Source organism: Ogataea philodendri (genome assembly GCF_020536065.1).
Source record: "Ogataea philodendri strain CBS6075 chromosome Unknown scaffold3, whole genome shotgun sequence".
In the NCBI taxonomy this organism is placed as follows: Eukaryota; Fungi; Ascomycota; class Pichiomycetes; order Pichiales; family Pichiaceae; genus Ogataea; species Ogataea philodendri.
In genome coordinates this window covers 202,683-220,470 of record NW_025764099.1, presented here as the reverse complement: position 1 = coordinate 220,470, position 17,788 = coordinate 202,683, and the positions used below count along the sequence as shown (strand labels likewise).

Here is a 17,788-nt window from a genome sequence, read left to right as displayed (position 1 = left end):
TTTTTTCAATTTTCTGATTATGTGCTCCTGCATGCATAACAGTTATATTTTTCAAAATTTTTTTTTTTTAAATTCGATCTTAGCATGGTGAAGAGAAAGAGCGAACAGATCGAGTCGCGCAAGCAGGAGCAGGAGGAATTTGAAGACTCCTCGTCCGAAGACGATATCCAGGTGGATGGACTCTTGGACGACTCCGAAAGCGACGAGTTTGAGAGCGCTGACGAGGAGCCAGAAGAGGAAGAAGACTCTGACGCAGAGTTCAACAGAATTTTGGCGGAGGGTTCGAGCGGTGACGAGGACGAGGACGAGCCAAAGGAGCCGTCCATCACAGACAAACTCTCGGGGATCAAGATTCGGACGCTGAGCTCGACGAGCTCGAACGGGGAAGTGCGCAGTAAATATCACGATGGTTCGGAGCGGATACTCAGACCGGAAATCAATCCGGTGTACGACTCTGACGACTCTGATAGAGAGGAGAGCAACACAATTGGAAACGTGCCCATTTCTGCGTACGACGAGTACCCACACATTGGATACGACATCAACGGAAAGAGAATCATGAGACCGGCCCAAGGGTCTGCTCTGGATCAGCTACTGGAGAACATCGATTTGCCCGAAGGGTGGACCGGTTTGCTCGACAAAGAAACAGGCTCGTCGCTTAATATCACTGCCGACGAGCTTGAGCTGATCAGAAAAATCGAAAAGAACGAGAACACAGACGACACCATCAACCCCTACGAGCCAACCATCGAGTGGTTCACTAGCAAGACGGAGGTCATGCCGCTGACGGCTGTTCCCGAGCCAAAGAGACGGTTCGTTCCGTCCAAGCACGAGGCCAAACGGATCATGAAGATCGTCAAGGCTATCAGAGAGGGCCGCATTGTTCCTCCGCATCTCAAGAAGCAGCATGACGAGGAGGAGGAACTCAACTTCGACCTTTGGGGAGCAGACATCGATAACACCCAGGATCACGTGATGACGTTGCGTGCGCCGAAGCTGTCCCCACCAACAAACGAGGAGAGTTACAACCCGCCAGAAGAGTATTTGATGAGCGAGGAGGAGCGCAAAAAGTGGGAGGAGATGGATCCTAGCGAGAGAGAGAAGAACTTTGTTCCACAGAAGTACGGGGCCCTGCGTAAGGTTCCTGGCTACCAGGAGAGTGTGCGGGAGCGGTTCGAGCGGTGTTTGGACCTGTATCTTGCGCCTCGTGTGCGGAAGCAGAAACTGGACATTGATCCTGAGTCGTTGATCCCGGAGCTTCCATCGCCAAAGGACCTGAGACCATTCCCTGTGCGCACGTCGACCGTTTACGAGGGCCACACGGGCCGGATTCGGGCAATTTCCGTCCATCCTAGCGGAAACTGGCTGGCAACCGGATCTGACGACGGCACTGTGCGTGTTTGGGAGGTGCTCACTGGACGCGAATTGTACAAGTACGAGATCATTGAGGACGAGGAGGACCATGTGGAGGCCCTCGAGTGGAATCCGCAATCGGACGTTGGTTTGCTGGCCATCACTTGCGGTGCTACCATTTTCCTAGTTGTGCCACCAGTTTTCGGTTTCGAGACAGAAAACCGGTCCAAGTTGCTAGTGGAGGACGGTTGGGGTTACGCCAAGACCGGCAGCGACACCGTCGAGGGCGAGGACGGTGAGAACACGGGCAAGACCGCGGCGGCCGTGTGGCACAAGCCCAGCTCCGAGCAGGTCGGAAACGGCGTCTGTGCCGTCATCCGTGTTTCCAAGGGAGGTTCCTCTGCAGGAACGTTCAAGCGGGTGTCCTGGCACCGTCGTGGCGACTATTTCGTCACTGTTTCGCCCGAAGGAGGCCACAAGACGTCTGTTCTGATCCACCAGCTCTCGCGTCACGCGTCGCAGTCGCCATTCAACAAGAGCAAGGGAATCGTGATGGACGCTAAGTTCCATCCTTCCAAGCCGATTTTGGTGGTGATGTCGCAACGGTACATTAGAATTTACAATCTGCAGCAGCAGCAGCTGGAGAAGAAGCTGCTTCCGGGCGCCAGATGGCTTTCGTGCATGGATATCCATCCGCGCGGCGGTGACCATATTCTGGCCGGTTCGTACGACAAGCGTGTTCTGTGGCACGATTTGGATCTCAGCTCCACGCCTTATAAGACCCTGCGGTACCACGACAAGGCTGTGCGTGCGGTGGCCTACCACAAGGGCGGTCTGCCGCTGTTCTGTTCTGCTGCCGACGACGGAACCGTGCACGTTTTCCACGGCACCGTCTACGACGACCTGATGAACAACCCGTTGCTGGTTCCTTTGAAGAAACTGACCGGCCACAAGGTGATCAACAGTTTGGGAGTTCTGAACGTGTGCTGGCATCCGTCGCAAGCATGGCTCTTCACCGCGGGAGCAGACCACAAGGCCAGACTCTGGACCGACTGAGCATCGTAATAATATAGCCAATATAATTCTCTGCACTATATAACAGGGGTCATGTTCTGACGTCTGGCTCTTCCTTGCCGATGTATTCTTGGAACTTGAGGAACTTGACCACGCTGGTCACGTCTGGGCCCAGGAACTCGGACGCGGACTTGGCCAGGTTCGAATCGGAGATGTCCGACGAGTGTTTCTCCAAATACAGTCTGATGGTGGCTCCGGACGAACCAGTTCCAGACAATCTTACCACGAACCGAAGACCAGAGTCCAGTTTGACGTAGAGCCCCTGTTTGCTCGAAACAGAGCCGTCCAGGTCGGTGTACGAGAAGTTGGCTGACTCGACAACCTTGCCAGACGAACCGATTTGGGTGCCCACGAAAGCGGCTCCTTCGTCCACCTTGGCCTGCAAAAAGTCAATCACCTTCGAAGCGTCCGCGCTGTCGCAGTCCTCGTAGTCATATCTGGTGAAGAACGTTCTTCCGTACTTCTTCCAGAATGAGGTCTGGATGTTGGCGATGGAAGGGTCCACGTCTGGGTGTTCTTTCTCAAACGCAGCCAGAACGTTCAGCCATGCAACAATGGCCCACAACCCGTCTTTCTCCCGGATGTGGTCGGATCCAGTGCCAAACGACTCTTCTCCGCAAATGGACAGCTTCTTGGCATCAAACAGAGCACAGAAGAACTTCCACCCCGTTGGAACCTCGTACACGTTCAAGCCTTGGGCCTTGGCGACCAGGTCCAGTGCACCGGACGTTGGCATCGATCTGGCAAGTCCGTGCACACCGTTCTTTCTGAAATACGGAATGCTCTTGGCGTGCTCGGCAATGATTGCCACACTGTCTCCAGGCGAGACAAAGGCTCCCGCGCCGTAGATCATGTTTCTGTCTCCGTCACCGTCCGAGGCTGCGCCAAAGGCAATGTTCTCCGAGTCGACTCTGTCCACCAAAGTCTTGGCGTACGTGAGATTAGGGTCTGGGTGCAATCCACCAAAGTCGGGCTTGTTGACGTAGTTCTGGATCGAAGATAATGGTAGACCAAGCTCGTCGACAAAAATAGCCTTTCCGTACGGACCAGTCACGCCGTTCAATGCATCAAACAGAATCTTGAATCCTTGAGGAGATTTCTTGGCAATAAATGACTTGATCAAGTCGAGATCAAAGATCTCCTTGATCATGGTGACATAAGCAGCCGTGGAGTCGATGATTTCCACCTCCAAAGGACCGTACGACTTGGTTCCAATTTGGGCCAGATCGACCTCGGGCAGATCCTTGATGATCTTGTAGGACTCGAGCTTCAAAGAGGCCTCGTAAATCTTATTGGTGACGGACTCCGGAGCAGGGCCTCCATTTCCGAGATTATACTTAATTCCGCAATCGTGGTTTGGTCCACCTGGATTGTGGGAGGCGGTCAAAATGATACCTCCAGTGATTCCCTGAGCGTATGTTCTGATGATCAAAGAGGCAGCGGGAGTGGACAGAATACCGTTCTGACCAATGATCAGCTTCTTGACTTTGTTAGCGGCACCGATCTTGGCAATCACCTGGACAATGTGGTCATTGTAGTATCTTCCGTCTCCTCCAACAACCAACGTGGAGCCCTCAGCGCCTTCTGGAATGGCATCGAACACTGCTTGGATGAAGTTCTCGGTGTAATTTTCCTGCTGAAACACCTTCACTTTCTTCCGGAGCCCAGAGGTTCCAGGCTTCTGGTCGGTGAACGGCTTGGTTGCTACTTGAGAAACGGCAAATGACATGTGTAAAATTAAATGAGGAGACTCGTTGATTTGAGGAAATAGAACATAAACAAACTTGGTGAGGTACGGTGCAAGGGTGTGTGTGGAGAGAGTTTTATTTGCAGTTTTTTTTACCAGAGTGTTTGAACAGTGGATGTCTATGGCGGAGAACTACTCGGGGATCGAGCCGAGTCGGGTGATTTACATCGGGGGGATTCCATTTGACCAGACGGAGGACCAGATTTTGGACATTGCGCGGTCAGTGGGGCCTGTTGTTTCGTCAAAGCTTCTTTTTGACCGAGAAACAGGCAAGTCCAAAGGGTATGCCTTCATCGAGTACCAAGACCTAGAGACCGCGAGATCGGCCGTGCGAAACCTCAACAACTATGCGATAGGCAACAGGTATTTGAAGTGCAATTTTTCGAGCGAGCAGGCGGTGATCAACACGTTCAAGACACAGGGATCTAGCGAGCTGGCCGAGCTGGAGAAACAGATCCCGCCTTTGCCTCCGGGGATGATCATGGCAAACGGCAGCATGGAGAGTCTGAACAACCAGATCAACGCTGCTCTGGGCACTCTGGAGCCAACACGACTACGCAACCTACTTAGAGATGCCCAGATTATGTCTGAGAACAATCCGCAACTGATGGGGCTTTTGCTCGAGAAACATCCACAGTTATTGTTTGCGCTGGTGCAGACGTCCATGAGTCTTGGGCTGAGCTCGACGGAACAGATTAAAGAGCTGCTTGTGGAGACGAAAAAAGAGCCAGATTCGGCTCCGGCAGCTGCCCCCACCACGACCGATACCGGAGCAGACAACCCGCTGGCCGCGCTGGACCCGGACCAGCTACAGGCGATCCGGACGATCTGTGCAATGTCCGAGGCCGATATCCAGCAGGTGGCCCCGGACCAGCAGCAATTATACCGCGAAATCCAGAACCGGTATAAAATGTATTTGTAGCATATAACGAAAAATCTATGACAGTCACTTTGTTGCGGGTTGCGTTTCGGCGGGTCCACGCGCAAAAGCTCGCTAAATTTTTCAGTCGAAAAAATTTTTCAGTTAAACAAATACCAGTGACAAGAGTTTGAAGGTCAGAACCCAAAAGGAGATGTATAATTAGGAAACAAAAGTTTACATTTACCTGTACTGACATCCAACACTACGCACTAGTAATTACACATAAAAACACATAGAAATCATTGCAAACGCGGATACTTTTTTGCGAGGGGATCCTTGGCGGGCCAATTTGTACATAGAGCCAGCCTTCACCATGTCGACCAAGCCCCAACCTCAAGTTTCCAACAACAGCTCGTGCGTGTTGTATTTGGGCGCTATTCCATATAACTGGGATGTTGAAATCATCAAGTCTGTTGTCTGTGGATCGGGTCCTGTTGTTGATGTTCGTTGTATGATGGACAACGCTTCGAAAAACAAGGGATTTTGTTTCGTTGAGTACGCCACCCCAGACGCCGCTACTCGGGCTCTGCAGATCTTGTCGAAAATCAAGATCGAGGGCCGCAAAAAACTGAGGATCGAACTCTCTAAAGAGGGACTCAGAAACCCTGTTCCGGGACAAAAGCCAGAGCTCCAGCTCTCCCGGAATTTCCTTCCTTCTAATGTGATTTTACCGCAAGAGATGCTGACTGCCAACCCAAATCTGCCGCCTCAGTACAACACTTACCAGCAACCTGTTCCGTCTTCTGGTGCCTCGTCCTCCTCCTCTGCCTCGACTCCTTCCGCCTCGGCTAATAATCCGTTTGGAAGCAGATTTGCAGGCCAGAACAGCGACATGTTGGCCACCATTTCTTCGAACCCGCAACTCCAGCAAATGGTGAGCCAAATGATCTCCAACGGAATGGACATGACTCAGATCGGAAACGTTGTCCAGCAGTTCAACAGACAACAATCAGGCTCCGGATCCCAGTCTAACGGATCTTCGCAATTTATGCCTACCAACCTGTCGATGGCATCCCAATTCCTGCCTCTTCCGCAACAGTCTCAGCAGCCGATCTACGCCAAGGACAAGGTTTCTGAAATCCTGGCTACTATTCCACCCGGAATTTTGATCGAACTGTTGGCGAAATTGAAACTCATCGTGTCTGGACCTTCGCCAAACTACACCGAGGCTGCCCAGATCTTGCACTCCAACCCAAAGTTGGCCGTGGCTGCTGCACAGTCCTTGCTACTGATGGGTGTGGTTGATCTCGACGTGATCAACCAATCGATGTCTGCCCAACCGCAGGCCGGTACTGCTGCTGCCGCTGCTACTCCAGCAGCGCCATCACAGGCTTCTGTGCCTGCGCGCGAGCCGGTTGCCATGCCGGCTACGTTTTCTCCGTTCAACCCCACCTCGCACCAGTCCACTCCATCTCCTGTGTCCACTCAGCAAGCTCCTGCAACCACTCCGTCTCCTATCAATCCGGAGAAAATCAACCCGGATTGGCTTGGTTTACCTCGCGAGACCATTAACAAATTAATGCATATTAACGAGCAGGAGGCCAGTTTGATTGTCCAGGTTTTGAAGCTGACTCCGCAGCAAATCGACATTTTGCCCGATAATGAGCGTGTCATGGCCAACCAGATCAGAGCTCAATACTTATAGTTTGCTCCTCGCCTCTGCCATTCGCCGACTCCTTCGCAACTATTTAGTTAATACAGCTATGGTAGGCCATACTTCCTATTGCTGCTGTCGACGCGTCGACACCACTTATTATTTCTCTCGACCGGAGCAGGTTCCATTTTTTTTCTAGAATAGTCGTCGACACTACTAAATATTTAGAAATCAAACTGAATTACTAAGATAAATAATTCTTTGTGATTTAATGAATCCTGACAATATTCCTCCCCCACAGTTTTTGGGCGGCACTCCGGGGCTTTCCTTTGCCTTTGATGTGTTTCCGTCCGATTCCAACAGAACAGGGCCTTTTTCCGGCTCTTCAGAGTCGCCAATCGCCGTTATGATGCGCAATTTCGTTGAGATCCTTAACAGACCTTCTAAACACAAACATGCTTCCAAAGACGCCATTGCTTCGCTCAAGCCGATCCCGCTGTCACAATTGCCGGAATCAGAACGACAGTGTCCGATCTGTTTCGACCAGTTTGAGGACCTGGACGAACAGAAAGTGCCAGACCAGCCAGAGTTGTCGGACTCTGATCTGCCCCGTATGTTTGACGGCTACGACAATTCGGACCCTGATGTGCCTTTCCCGACAGATCAAACAGGCACCAATCATATCACATACCATCCGGGCGAGGAGATCGAGCACAAACACGCGGCACAGGACCCGAGCTCCGAAAACGCACACTATGCTGTCAAATTGAACCAATGTGGCCACATCTTCGGCAAATCGTGTGTCACCGAGTGGCTCAAGAGCAACGTGTCGTGTCCGCTGTGTCGTCGCGAGATCGCTCCGGAAATGACCGAGTCCTCGGGCCCGGACTCCAACTTAGTGTTCTATCCGATAGCACTGACCGAAGTTTTTGTGCCGATCAGCTGGTCTGGTCCCGTCAGAATGGGTTACGCTCTGGACGACCCCGCCATAAACTTCCCAACAGAGGGAGAAGGCTTCTCTATGGGAAGACGTACCGGTCCCGAGGACCCAACAAGAGCAGCAGCAGCAGCAGCAGCCTCTCCGTCGCCCGCACCACAGCAGACTCCGCCAACGTCAGAACGGACCGGCTCCGGGGGGCCTACACGCAACAGCTCGTCCAGGCCAATCAGAACACATCCATACAGCCGGCCGTCCAACACGTCGTCAGAAAGCGAGAATTAGTCTATTAGTTGCGCTATTTATTGATCATCATCTGCAGCTGTTCCAGCGTTTCGCCGTCCACAGACGCCAACAACCCCTGATACCCTTTAATTCCCGACAGGCTATCCATCTTGTACTTGATCAGACCTTTGGTGTTGATCCTGTGCACCGGATCTAGTTTGAATATCAGCTCGTTATAGCGCAGTTTCTCTGCAGACGGAGGCAGCTTGTACTCAAGCGCGTATTCGTTGGTCTCGTCCTGGTCCTGTTCGATCAGGGTGAGGTCGTCGTCTTCGTAAGACGACGGCTTGTGATATGCTTCGCAGTCGCCTTGCTCGTTTTCGTTCACCTCTTCCAAAAGATGGGTGGCCAGGAACAGGATGTTGCTAAAGTTTGTCGACAGCACCAAAGAAACTGCCGACTCTGGCGACATGTTCTGAATCTGGTAGTCAAGGTCTGAGTTTTGGTCTTTTGGCAAATATTCCTTGAAGATGGCTGGGTCATAGAACGAAAACAGAGCAAGAACAAACAGTTTACGGATCTTTGAGTCGTAAACGAGTTTCAGCAAGTTAATGAGCGACTCGATCAGCGAGTTGAGCTTGGTGGCCAGATTTGTGTCTGTGACTCTGGTCAACAGGCCCAGAAACTGGACCGGGTTTTTGTGCACCAGTCTAAGCAGGGGCAATGACATTTTGATTTCGCAGTTGGGGGTTTGCGATTCTCTGGTGAGATATTGCACCATTTCGGCAAACAGGCCGCTTTCGGTGATGTTTTCCACCACCTGGGCCGAGTCCTGGTTTTGAAGTACCAGTGTTTCGATCAGAGACGATGTGAGATAGATCGAGTCGTCTCTCATGGAGGTTAGGTATCCGCCCAGGATCTTGAGGATCTCGAGACCCTTTTCCGTTTCGTATAGTTTGAAATCCAACATCGCATACGACCGCACCAGTTGTAGCACCGTAGGCAGGATTTCTGTCCAGTTCGACAGCGCAGACACCGTCAACGGGAACAGGTTGATGATCTGGTCCGGAACTGCTACCGTGGTTGGCAGATGTTTCAGCACGGCTCCCCAGAGCTCCAGGCCGTCCTCGCACAGCAACGCGTACAGGTCTGAGCCCGGAGTGCAGCACAGTTCGATCAACGGTAGCACTATCGGATAGGTCTTGTTGCTGTTGCTGTTGAGAGCTATAGTGAGGTCGCGTAGCACGCGCATCAACGAGTTCTTCACGATCATCTCGTTCGCGTTGTTGGACTCGTCCCACATGGCCGGGATCATCGTCATGATCTGCAGCAGTTCCTGTTCCGAAACCAGCGGGTTGGTCCTCTCAATCAGCACCGATAGCACCTTCAGCACAAAGATCTTGGACTCGGTGAACTCGAGGCCTTTCAGCAGTCCTAGCAGCCCAGCCACGGTTTCGGTAAGAAACGGCTGGAACTGATACTTTCTGAATTCCCAGTCGTCGATAAGATGCTGGAGAGTCTGGACCGCCGTCAGCTTGACCACTCTGTCGTTGATGGGTGACTCTTTTAGAAACTGAATGATCAGCTGGTACATCTCGAGCCGGGTCTCTTTGGAGCCCTGGATCGGGATCCATTCGCTGGCAATCAAGCAGATGCGGCGTTTCACCAGCTTGTTCTCCAACGGAACGTCCTTGAGAGCCTCGGGCAGAAAGAAGTTCCGGAACAGCTGGTCAAAGTTGCAACTCTCGCTGATGGCGTTCGCGCTCAGCTGGAACACCGCCAGAACCGAGTCCTTCGTCAGTATGTCTGCAGAGTCGTCCGAAAGCACGCTCTCGATCTTTCTGAGAATAAACCCGCTGAGCTGCGGCTTGAAGTAGCTCACGAGGTCCTGGAAGTAGTTTTCTGCACACGGCCGGATCTGGTACTCCCAGCTCACCTGGAGCTGCTCGTTGACCCATTCCTCGGGCTCGATCGACCACGACTCCAGGTCCGATGCACGGAGCTTCATGTACCACGTGATGAGCAGGTCCACCAGGTGTTCCACGAGCTGCAGGTTGAAGAACTGCGTGGCCACCATTTCTGCCGCGCCGCGCACCTCTGACTGGTCGTTGCGCTGTTTTAGCATGACCGCACCCTTCTTGTACCCGAACGCGGTCAGTTTCTTGAGGTTCGACACCATCTTGATGGCCAGCTGCTCCCAGAACTCGTTTTCCTCGCTGTTGTAGATCTCGCTGGCCTTCGACTCCAGCAACGACAGCATCGTCATGAAAATCTGGTACGAGTCGGGCATCATCACGAAAGCAACAACGTTGTCGTTAACCAGGTTCGTGTACAGCTTCACATACGCTTTCAAGTACCGTTCCAGCAACGGCAGCTGCGAACTCTCGTGCAACAGCAGCAGTTTCTGGAAATGCTGTAACGACAGCTGGAAAAACTCGACAACCACAGCGTCGCGGTGCGGATACTCGTACCCGTCAACAATGGCCCGTCTCAGGTTCTTAAGACACAGATACCCGACCTCCATCACGGCGGTGTTGAAGCTACCATCCGAGGTCCAGTGGTTGAAGAAGCCCTTGTACAGTTGCACCAGGTGCGGAACAACCACTGTGACCTTGTTCTGCATGGCTGCCCTTGCCCGGCCGATCCGGATAGATGCCAGTGTCTTGAGGATCTGGTTCGTCATTAGCAACAGGTTGTGCAGTTTGACAATATTCCTCGAGTTTGATTCCAGAAGCCCGGCAATCTCCTCGAACAGCGTCGGCCACTCGGCGGGGAAGTCGAACCGACAAACACGCGCCAAAGCGTGGGCATTCTGGATCGCCAGCTGGTCGTTGGACTCGTCCAACAGGTTGAAAAAATGCCGTTTAATCTCGAACTTCTCCTCTTTCGAGATGGCGTTCACTCGTGTCGACCGCCAGTACTTTTCCACGCCGTTTTTCAGACAGATCACCGCCAGCCAGCGAATTTGCAGAGGGTACTCAACGTTGAGGTAAACCGATTGGAGCAAAAAATGGTACCCGGAGACCGTTTCCCACTGCTTGAGCTGGTTCTCTGATGCCTTTTGGTTGGCTCCGCGCTCCTTTCCGGCGGCTACGGTCAAGACAGTCACCAGAGAGTCGATGTTGAGGTCCATTGGTGAATAAAAAATAGATCGAAATTAAATTTTGTTGATAATTGAGAAAAAAGGGGACTGATCTGTCTGGGTACGGCGATTGAGTCGTAACCGAGAATTGTTGATGGAACATGTTTTTGGTGATGTCTAACCTGTAAAGTTCACCCCTAAATCCTCAGTAGCACCAACGGTCGTTGCCGGGAACGTTCGTCCATATCTCACACACAATTACGAAACTCTCTTGGGCTCTTTTCCCCCGTTATATTGGGCGTGTGGCGTAGTTGGTAGCGCGTTCGCTTAGCATGCGAAAGGTCTTGGGTTCGACTCCCAACTCGTCCATTTTTTTGGTAACCAGTTTTCCAGGCTGGTGCAAAACGGTTTTTTTAATTATTCTCTGTTCTTACCTCCATTCCTTCATACCGCGTGCATCCCCGGACACTACCCATGAACGCCTACTCCTTCACCGTACCCGCACGGATCAAGGCACAGGTGGTTCCAATGGGCGACATCGACAAGTCTGACTTTGAGCATTGTTTATCCTATCTGCGACGAGTCGCGGAAATCAGACTTGTTGATGTGATGCCCTGTGCCGGCATATTTAACCCGCAAGCATACCCGCAGGGAAGACTGGTGTACGACTTTACCACGCAGGACCAGGATCCGTCCCAATTGTTTCTGCTGGACTTTGAGCCGTTCCGCAAGGTATTTTGTGCCATTGGTGTTGTCAAGTGGACAGACGCCGACCAGGACGTCCAGAGTCTGCGGAACACGCTAAAGTCGAGCTATCCGATCATTTTATCACAATATCTGATCATTTTCGGCGGCCCTAAGCACCTGGCAAGCCAACCGGAGGGGATCTTTGTGGTGGACGAGAATATGGACAACATAGAAACCGTGATTTGCGACCTCACGTCGCTGTTTCTAGGCAACCTGTCGGTCCATGTCGCTGCATACCAACACGTGACACTGCGGTCGCCGGCACTGAACAGCGGCAGTAACGTGAACGGGTCGTCGAAAAGACGTGTTTCCAGCTCGTTCGATTTACAGGATAAGATCAAAAACCACAGAGCAAAAGGCCGAAGACAAAAACTCACCGCAAACTTCTATCTGCTTGCTGGTAACTTGAAAAGTGCCCTGGCAGAGTTCTGCGAGAGCATCAACAACCTGCGTTATGCCAATGATTATTTATGGCTTGCATCTGCTCTGGAAGGCCTTGCTCTGTGCATGGCCATTTTCATCGAGCTTGACGCCGCGTTCCAGCTGCCCCCGGAGATCCAGAACCTGCTGGAATCAACGAAGGAAGCCTCGCCGTCGCCAATTGCATCTCCTCGTCCGTCCTTCCAGTCGGCGAATTTCAACGCACTCCAGCCGATGACCGCCGTGTACTCGGTGGATTTCGTGCATGGACTGATAGTCAGGGCTATCAACAAATCATTTGCATATTATAAACGAAGCCTCACCCTGCCGCAGGACTATGCTCCCCATATTGTTCTGTGCGAGTCCAACCTTCGATACATCGACTATCTGAGCTCTACAAGCGTGAAGGATAGCAGCGAGTTGATCTGCAGCATTGCCAGTGAGATCTTCGACGACAAGTTTGAACGATTCTCGCCAATTGAGCAGCTTCAGATCTACAACTCGATGATCCACGTGTACGGCGAGCTCAACATGAACAGAAAACGTGCTTTCCTGGTCACAAAACTTCTGGACCTCGTTCTCACGCACAAGATGGTGAAATTCGGAACATATGATGGAGATTTGAACGAATTGTTCGACTCTGTGGCCCAGGTTTATGGAATTGGCAAACAGTCCGTTCCCAATCTGATCCAAAAGAAAGTGTTACTATCCATCTTCAATTTCTCTCATCATATCGGAAACATGGTCCAGGCAACCAAGTACGGCTCGATTCTGCTCAGAGACTTCCATTCAATGATGACAGAGCCGGAACAAACCCACATTTTTGGTATTTTGTGCCAAGCAAAAGAAAGCTACGAGTTTTGGGACATTTATCTTGTTCAGAACATCGATCTTCACCAAAAAGACAAATTGATTCAGGACGAGCTATGCGAAGCGGTTATTACTTTGCGGAACGTGCATTCGTTCGAAATTGAAGTTAAAAGCATTCAAATTGCAACAGACAACTTCCCGGTTAAAACACAGTTAAACTATAAAACCAGAGGAACAAGCGCATCAAATACATCGATCATTCTCAAACCGCGCAGTCATACCTCTGTTTCCGTTTTTATCGTGCCTTTGAACCATGGAGATTTGAAAATCACCGGGGTTTCTGCGGTGATTGGTAATTGCAACCAACAGACGTTCAAATGGTACGAGAAAATACCTGCAACAAACAAAAATCAGCTGGCTCAGTACAAAACCAGGGATCTGACTGTTCCAGTTCTCTACGAGCAGCCACTTCTCAGCCTCATAGACGTGAAACTGCCTAACAGATGGATTATGCTACTGGAAGGAGAGTGCAAGCGATTCGAGATTGTTTTAAAGAATGCTTCCAATGTTGAGCTCAACCAGCTCACCACCAAGTTCTTGGACTCCACCATTGAGCCGCTGAACCAGCTTTTGTTAAACAAAGGTCTGCCTCCAAACGAAGTGTACGAGATCGAGTACTATCTCATCAAGAAAAAGCCGTTCAAGATTCTCAACAAGGCCGATCTGGTCCAAATCGAAGCACACAGCGAGTTTAAACTTCAGATGGAGATTTGGGGTAAGCGTGGAGTCAAGGAAGCGCAACTGATCTTTGAGTACTCGCATAGAAAGCCTGCCCTTCCAACCACGTTTTTCCGCAAGCTGGTCATCCCGGTTAATGTGACGGTTTATCCTAGTATCGAGCTTGTTGGATGCGACATTATCCCGCTTTCTTCGAGCACCAAAATTTCTGAAAACAACCAGGGCGATACCTGGAAGTATTTGGAGAAGATGGTGGCCAAGGGTCATCAGATGTCGGAGTTTTGTCTGCTGGCATTGGACCTGATGAACTCCTGGACCGAGGAAATGGAGGTTGTTTTCCAGTGTTTGATTGAAGGGTCTGATGACCAAGAGTTCCAGCAATCGAACGATGCTATTGAAGATCCGCCTGAAGATACATATTGCACCAAGATTGCGCTTTCGAACAAGAAGAACGCGCGGATTCTGATTCCTATCAAACGGATCAACTTCAGCTTTGAGTATTTGGAGCAACGGATCCCAAGTTTGCGCAACAAGCAGTTTATCCTGGATACCAAGACGCCAGAGCAGGAACAGAGGTTTGTGAAGCACGCTTTTTGGTACAGAAACGAGCTACTGCAACGTTTACGTGCTCGGTGGCAGATTTCCGAGACGAACAACAATTCGATCTACGCCGGGCGCGCTGGAATCATCGATCTGCGGAGTATCCGGTTCTCTTCCAAGATGGTGAGCGGACTGGAAGTTGAGAAGATCGGATTGGTGCTGGACATTTTAGACACTCAAGACAAAAAGGTCGATCCTGAGTCTCTTGAACTGAACGAGTTTTATTCAATTCGATTGAAAATCATCAACAGAAATCTGGACCCTATTTCAGGAATGCTACGTCACGTTCCGATTTGTCGGTCGTCTTCTGCTTCCATTGAAAAGAAGATCCTGTACAATGGAGTGTTGCAATTTAGCATTCACGAGCCGATCCAGCCAAACGAGTCCCGCGAGCTGATTCTCGGGGTGGTTTTCCTGGAAAAGGGAGAATACGAATGGGGTGCCATTTTTGATGAGATGACCGGTTATGACGGCCAATTGATTTCGCTTAAACACCAACATCTCCAAAGAGAGCATCTCAAGATAAAAGTTGATTAGATAATCTAGGTAATTTTTTGAACTTTATTTCTGTATTGTTTAATGTCTGGGTGTGTTGTTCGGGCAGTGGGATGGAACGTTGGCGCCGAGGAGCGGTTTCTGGGAGTCTCACCGACGGGAGAGACAGTGGCCATTTACCAGACCAATAAGGATGCCGAATCCGCCGAGGACGAGATAAAAAAGGTCTATGATAGAGGAGGGTTTGATACCATCCAGTGTTTGCAATATTCCAAGGAGACGCCAGGACTTACAGGAATTGGCCAATTGGACGGGTCTGCGCACGTTTTCGATATCACTATGCCGCAGAGCTCGGTTGTGACACTGAAACCGCGCCAGTCTCGGTCCTGTAATGCTATATCGTTTGGAGAGAACGGCCTGGTGGCTTTGGGCTACGATCGGGGCCGTCAGGATCATTCTGTGCAAATCTGGGATCTCCAGAGCTATTCCAGAACAGGAAAGAATGACGTTGGACAGCCTATCAATTCGTTTGTGCCGAACGAGAGTGTCTCGTCGCTCAGTTTCTGTGGAAACAACAATATCATTTCTGGCAGTTACAAGCTGCTACGGGAGTTTGATGTTCGGTCAAACCAGCCTGTTTACCAGCTCGGAACCAAATGCACGCTTCATGTGAACGTTGATCCATTCAACCCCCACTTTTTCGCTTCTGCCAGCGAGGACGGCTCGTTGGCCATTTGGGACCGCAGAAAGCTGGGCGAAATGTCGCAGGTCCCGCAGATCCAAGGCATGGGGTCCATAAACGAGGGTCCATTGTTGATGTTCAACAAGCTGTTGAGTGACCAGCGCAAGTCGGGCGGCTCTCCGTACAGATACTCCACTGTAAACCAGGGCGAGCTGGGAGCACTATTTGACGGAGATCTTGTCAGAAGATGGAAGATTGGACTGGTTCCGCCATTGGAGTCGGAGGTTGCACGTTTCGAGAGCATGGTGGCAAGAAGTCGATCTGAGGGAACGTTGGTTGCAGCCGTTGCCAAACCGTCCGACTCTTTGTTCATTTCGCGTGTGAACGATGTGCGTACCAAGTACGAGCGTGTGATATCGTTTGATTACAGTCCAAGCTTGGACTCACCCCAGGGAATCGATCTCGTTTGTATGAGACAATCTGGAAGTCTCTACATGATGAATGTTGTGGAGAGTTTCACCAGCACAGATTTTGACTCTTTCAACGATCTCACCTTCAGTGGTCCGCAGGGCACATGTTCGAAAATGGTGCAAGACATTGTTGACGAGGAGCCCCAAGTGAGACGAAACTCGAAGGACAAGTCGGTGGACTCGCCGGATTCGTCTGAATCTACCAGCGAAGACCAGAGCGACAAGGATGACGAGCCCGAGGACGAAGATGACGACGAGTCGCCGTTCGAGGATATCAGAGACAGTATGGGACTCAAGTCAGAAACACTCTTGGAGAACGACATCTGTTCCACTATCAGACGACGCGCGTTGCTGAACTATGGGGCCGACGCAGACAGTAACATCACCATTTTGGAGAATATGAGCTGGCTGGAGACCACTTTACAGCTAAGGAACGCCTGGAAGTGGATCTCGATCTCGTACGACCTTGTTTCGTCGGGAAAGATGATCTCTGGAAACTTCGACTTTGGATATCTGGGAATTCTGGGTATCTGGCACATGGAGGAAGGCTTTTCAGAACAAAACAGATACAACGGCACTGGCAATTTCACTTCCAAAGAGTTGTTCACTGCTGCTAAAAACATGATTAACAGACGGAACCTAGAAACAAAGACACTGGCTGCTCCATTAATTGGGTTTGAGGGAGGAAACCGCAAAGAGATCCACAGACGACTGGCGATGCACGTGATCGGCTGGGACTTTAGTGCGTCAGAGCTGGAAAACAAGTATGAGAGTCTGATTGCCAAAGAGCACTACGAGCGCGCGGCTGGCTGGGCCGTTTTCCACGGCGATATTGGCCGTGCCATAGAGATCCTTGGAAGCTCCAAAAAGGAATCGTATCGGATCATGTCGACAGCCATTGCCGGATACTTTGCATTCAAGGACTCGCAAATGAACACAACATGGAAAGACCAGTGCCGCAAACTGGCTTCCGACCTCGAAGACCCGTATTTGCGGGTGATTTTTGCATACGTTGCCGATGGTAATTGGTGGGACGTGTTGGACGACACGTTTTTGCCTTTGAGAGAGAAACTAGGAGTTGCACTTCGGTTTCTTCCAGATAATGAGCTGGACATTTACCTCACCAGACTCGCTGAAAGTGTGATTAATCGGGGAGAGATTGAAGGAATAATATTAACAGGTGTCACAGCTAAAGGAATTGATTTGTTGCAATCTTTTGTCGACCGGACGAGCGACGTCCAAAGCGCCTGTCTGATTGCATCATACGGCTGTCCGAAATACTTCAATGATCAGCGAGTGGAAGATTGGGTGGAAAGCTACAGATACTTGCTCAACAGCTGGAACTTGTTCCATGTTCGTGCTAAATTCGACGTGGCAAGGACGAAACTGTCTAAACGGATGAATGGCCAGGTACAGACGAAGCCTGTTGCTCGCCAGGTGTTTTTGCAATGCACCAACTGTCATAAGAACATTTCACAGAAAAGAAAACCTGTTCCGAATTTCAAAAGCGGAATGGCATTACAAAAGGAGTTACCGCTTCACACATGTCCCCACTGTGGGCATCCCTTACCTCGATGCGCTATCTGTCTGATTACTCAGGGAATAGCCATCCCTAAGGAGGTTACCAGAGTCGACAATGGCACCGCTAACGATAACCTCACACTGGAGACCCAGTTCAAAGAGTGGTTCAGTTTTTGTTTGTCATGCAACCACGGAATGCATGCGGGCCACGCCGAGGAGTGGTTCTCGAAGCATTTCGTGTGCCCAGTACCCGAATGCGACTGTCGTTGCAACAGTAAGTGAAGCGATTTCAAGAATTATTTACGGTGTACGGATGTGCAAAAGGGTCTGGCTGAAAATTTCTAGATTTCCCTGTTTTTGTTATTTTTATA

At 50.8% G+C, this 17,788-nt stretch overlaps 13 protein-coding genes and 1 pseudogene across 14 annotated transcripts; 7 read left to right on the top strand and 7 right to left on the bottom strand.

Moving 5' to 3' along the window:
• Nucleotides 1-84: 84 nt before the first annotated feature.
• OGAPHI_005585 (uncharacterized protein) lies at nucleotides 85-2,409 on the top strand (the record flags this gene model as incomplete). The annotated part of the gene is made up of 1 exon (XM_046206781.1): nucleotides 85-2,409. One exon carries the CDS (start codon nucleotides 85-87, stop codon nucleotides 2,407-2,409), a length of 2,325 nt encoding a protein of 774 aa, XP_046059422.1.
• OGAPHI_005586 (uncharacterized protein) lies at nucleotides 1,588-2,346 on the bottom strand (the record flags this gene model as incomplete). The annotated part of the gene is made up of 1 exon (XM_046206782.1): nucleotides 1,588-2,346. One exon carries the CDS (start codon nucleotides 2,344-2,346, stop codon nucleotides 1,588-1,590), a length of 759 nt encoding a protein of 252 aa, XP_046059423.1.
• Nucleotides 2,410-2,458: 49 nt separating the features above from the next.
• OGAPHI_005584 (uncharacterized protein) lies at nucleotides 2,459-4,156 on the bottom strand (the record flags this gene model as incomplete). Its single annotated transcript, XM_046206780.1, has 1 exon — nucleotides 2,459-4,156. One exon carries the CDS (start codon nucleotides 4,154-4,156, stop codon nucleotides 2,459-2,461), a length of 1,698 nt encoding a protein of 565 aa, XP_046059421.1.
• Nucleotides 3,009-5,096, top strand: OGAPHI_005583 (uncharacterized protein; the record flags this gene model as incomplete). Its single annotated transcript, XM_046206779.1, has 3 exons — nucleotides 3,009-3,271; nucleotides 3,592-4,051; nucleotides 4,365-5,096. The coding sequence occupies 3 exons, from the start codon at nucleotides 3,009-3,011 to the stop codon at nucleotides 5,094-5,096; spliced, it is 1,455 nt and encodes a 484-aa protein (XP_046059420.1).
• Nucleotides 4,520-6,002, bottom strand: OGAPHI_005582 (annotated as a pseudogene). The gene is made up of 3 exons: nucleotides 5,821-6,002; nucleotides 5,355-5,506; nucleotides 4,520-4,911 (listed from the first exon to the last, which is right to left on the bottom strand). Coding segments are annotated over exons 1-3 (726 nt in total).
• OGAPHI_005581 (uncharacterized protein) lies at nucleotides 5,410-6,741 on the top strand (the record flags this gene model as incomplete). Its single annotated transcript, XM_046206778.1, has 1 exon — nucleotides 5,410-6,741. The coding sequence occupies one exon, from the start codon at nucleotides 5,410-5,412 to the stop codon at nucleotides 6,739-6,741; it is 1,332 nt and encodes a 443-aa protein (XP_046059419.1).
• Nucleotides 6,255-7,384, bottom strand: OGAPHI_005580 (uncharacterized protein; the record flags this gene model as incomplete). The annotated part of the gene is made up of 3 exons (XM_046206777.1): nucleotides 6,255-6,520; nucleotides 6,936-7,287; nucleotides 7,382-7,384. 3 exons carry the CDS (start codon nucleotides 7,382-7,384, stop codon nucleotides 6,255-6,257), a joined length of 621 nt encoding a protein of 206 aa, XP_046059418.1.
• OGAPHI_005579 (uncharacterized protein) lies at nucleotides 6,962-7,912 on the top strand (the record flags this gene model as incomplete). Its single annotated transcript, XM_046206776.1, has 1 exon — nucleotides 6,962-7,912. The coding sequence occupies one exon, from the start codon at nucleotides 6,962-6,964 to the stop codon at nucleotides 7,910-7,912; it is 951 nt and encodes a 316-aa protein (XP_046059417.1).
• A 13-nt stretch (nucleotides 7,913-7,925) lies between these two features.
• Nucleotides 7,926-10,985, bottom strand: OGAPHI_005577 (uncharacterized protein; the record flags this gene model as incomplete). The annotated part of the gene is made up of 1 exon (XM_046206773.1): nucleotides 7,926-10,985. The coding sequence occupies one exon, from the start codon at nucleotides 10,983-10,985 to the stop codon at nucleotides 7,926-7,928; it is 3,060 nt and encodes a 1,019-aa protein (XP_046059415.1).
• OGAPHI_005578 (uncharacterized protein) lies at nucleotides 8,746-9,051 on the top strand (the record flags this gene model as incomplete). Its single annotated transcript, XM_046206775.1, has 1 exon — nucleotides 8,746-9,051. The coding sequence occupies one exon, from the start codon at nucleotides 8,746-8,748 to the stop codon at nucleotides 9,049-9,051; it is 306 nt and encodes a 101-aa protein (XP_046059416.1).
• Nucleotides 10,986-11,408: 423 nt separating the features above from the next.
• OGAPHI_005576 (uncharacterized protein) lies at nucleotides 11,409-14,786 on the top strand (the record flags this gene model as incomplete). The annotated part of the gene is made up of 1 exon (XM_046206772.1): nucleotides 11,409-14,786. One exon carries the CDS (start codon nucleotides 11,409-11,411, stop codon nucleotides 14,784-14,786), a length of 3,378 nt encoding a protein of 1,125 aa, XP_046059414.1.
• A 42-nt stretch (nucleotides 14,787-14,828) lies between these two features.
• On the top strand, nucleotides 14,829-17,699 carry OGAPHI_005573 (uncharacterized protein; the record flags this gene model as incomplete). The annotated part of the gene is made up of 1 exon (XM_046206769.1): nucleotides 14,829-17,699. The coding sequence occupies one exon, from the start codon at nucleotides 14,829-14,831 to the stop codon at nucleotides 17,697-17,699; it is 2,871 nt and encodes a 956-aa protein (XP_046059411.1).
• Nucleotides 15,410-15,799, bottom strand: OGAPHI_005575 (uncharacterized protein; the record flags this gene model as incomplete). Its single annotated transcript, XM_046206771.1, has 1 exon — nucleotides 15,410-15,799. One exon carries the CDS (start codon nucleotides 15,797-15,799, stop codon nucleotides 15,410-15,412), a length of 390 nt encoding a protein of 129 aa, XP_046059413.1.
• Nucleotides 15,917-16,519, bottom strand: OGAPHI_005574 (uncharacterized protein; the record flags this gene model as incomplete). The annotated part of the gene is made up of 2 exons (XM_046206770.1): nucleotides 15,917-16,247; nucleotides 16,359-16,519. 2 exons carry the CDS (start codon nucleotides 16,517-16,519, stop codon nucleotides 15,917-15,919), a joined length of 492 nt encoding a protein of 163 aa, XP_046059412.1.
• Nucleotides 17,700-17,788: the final 89 nt, after the last annotated feature.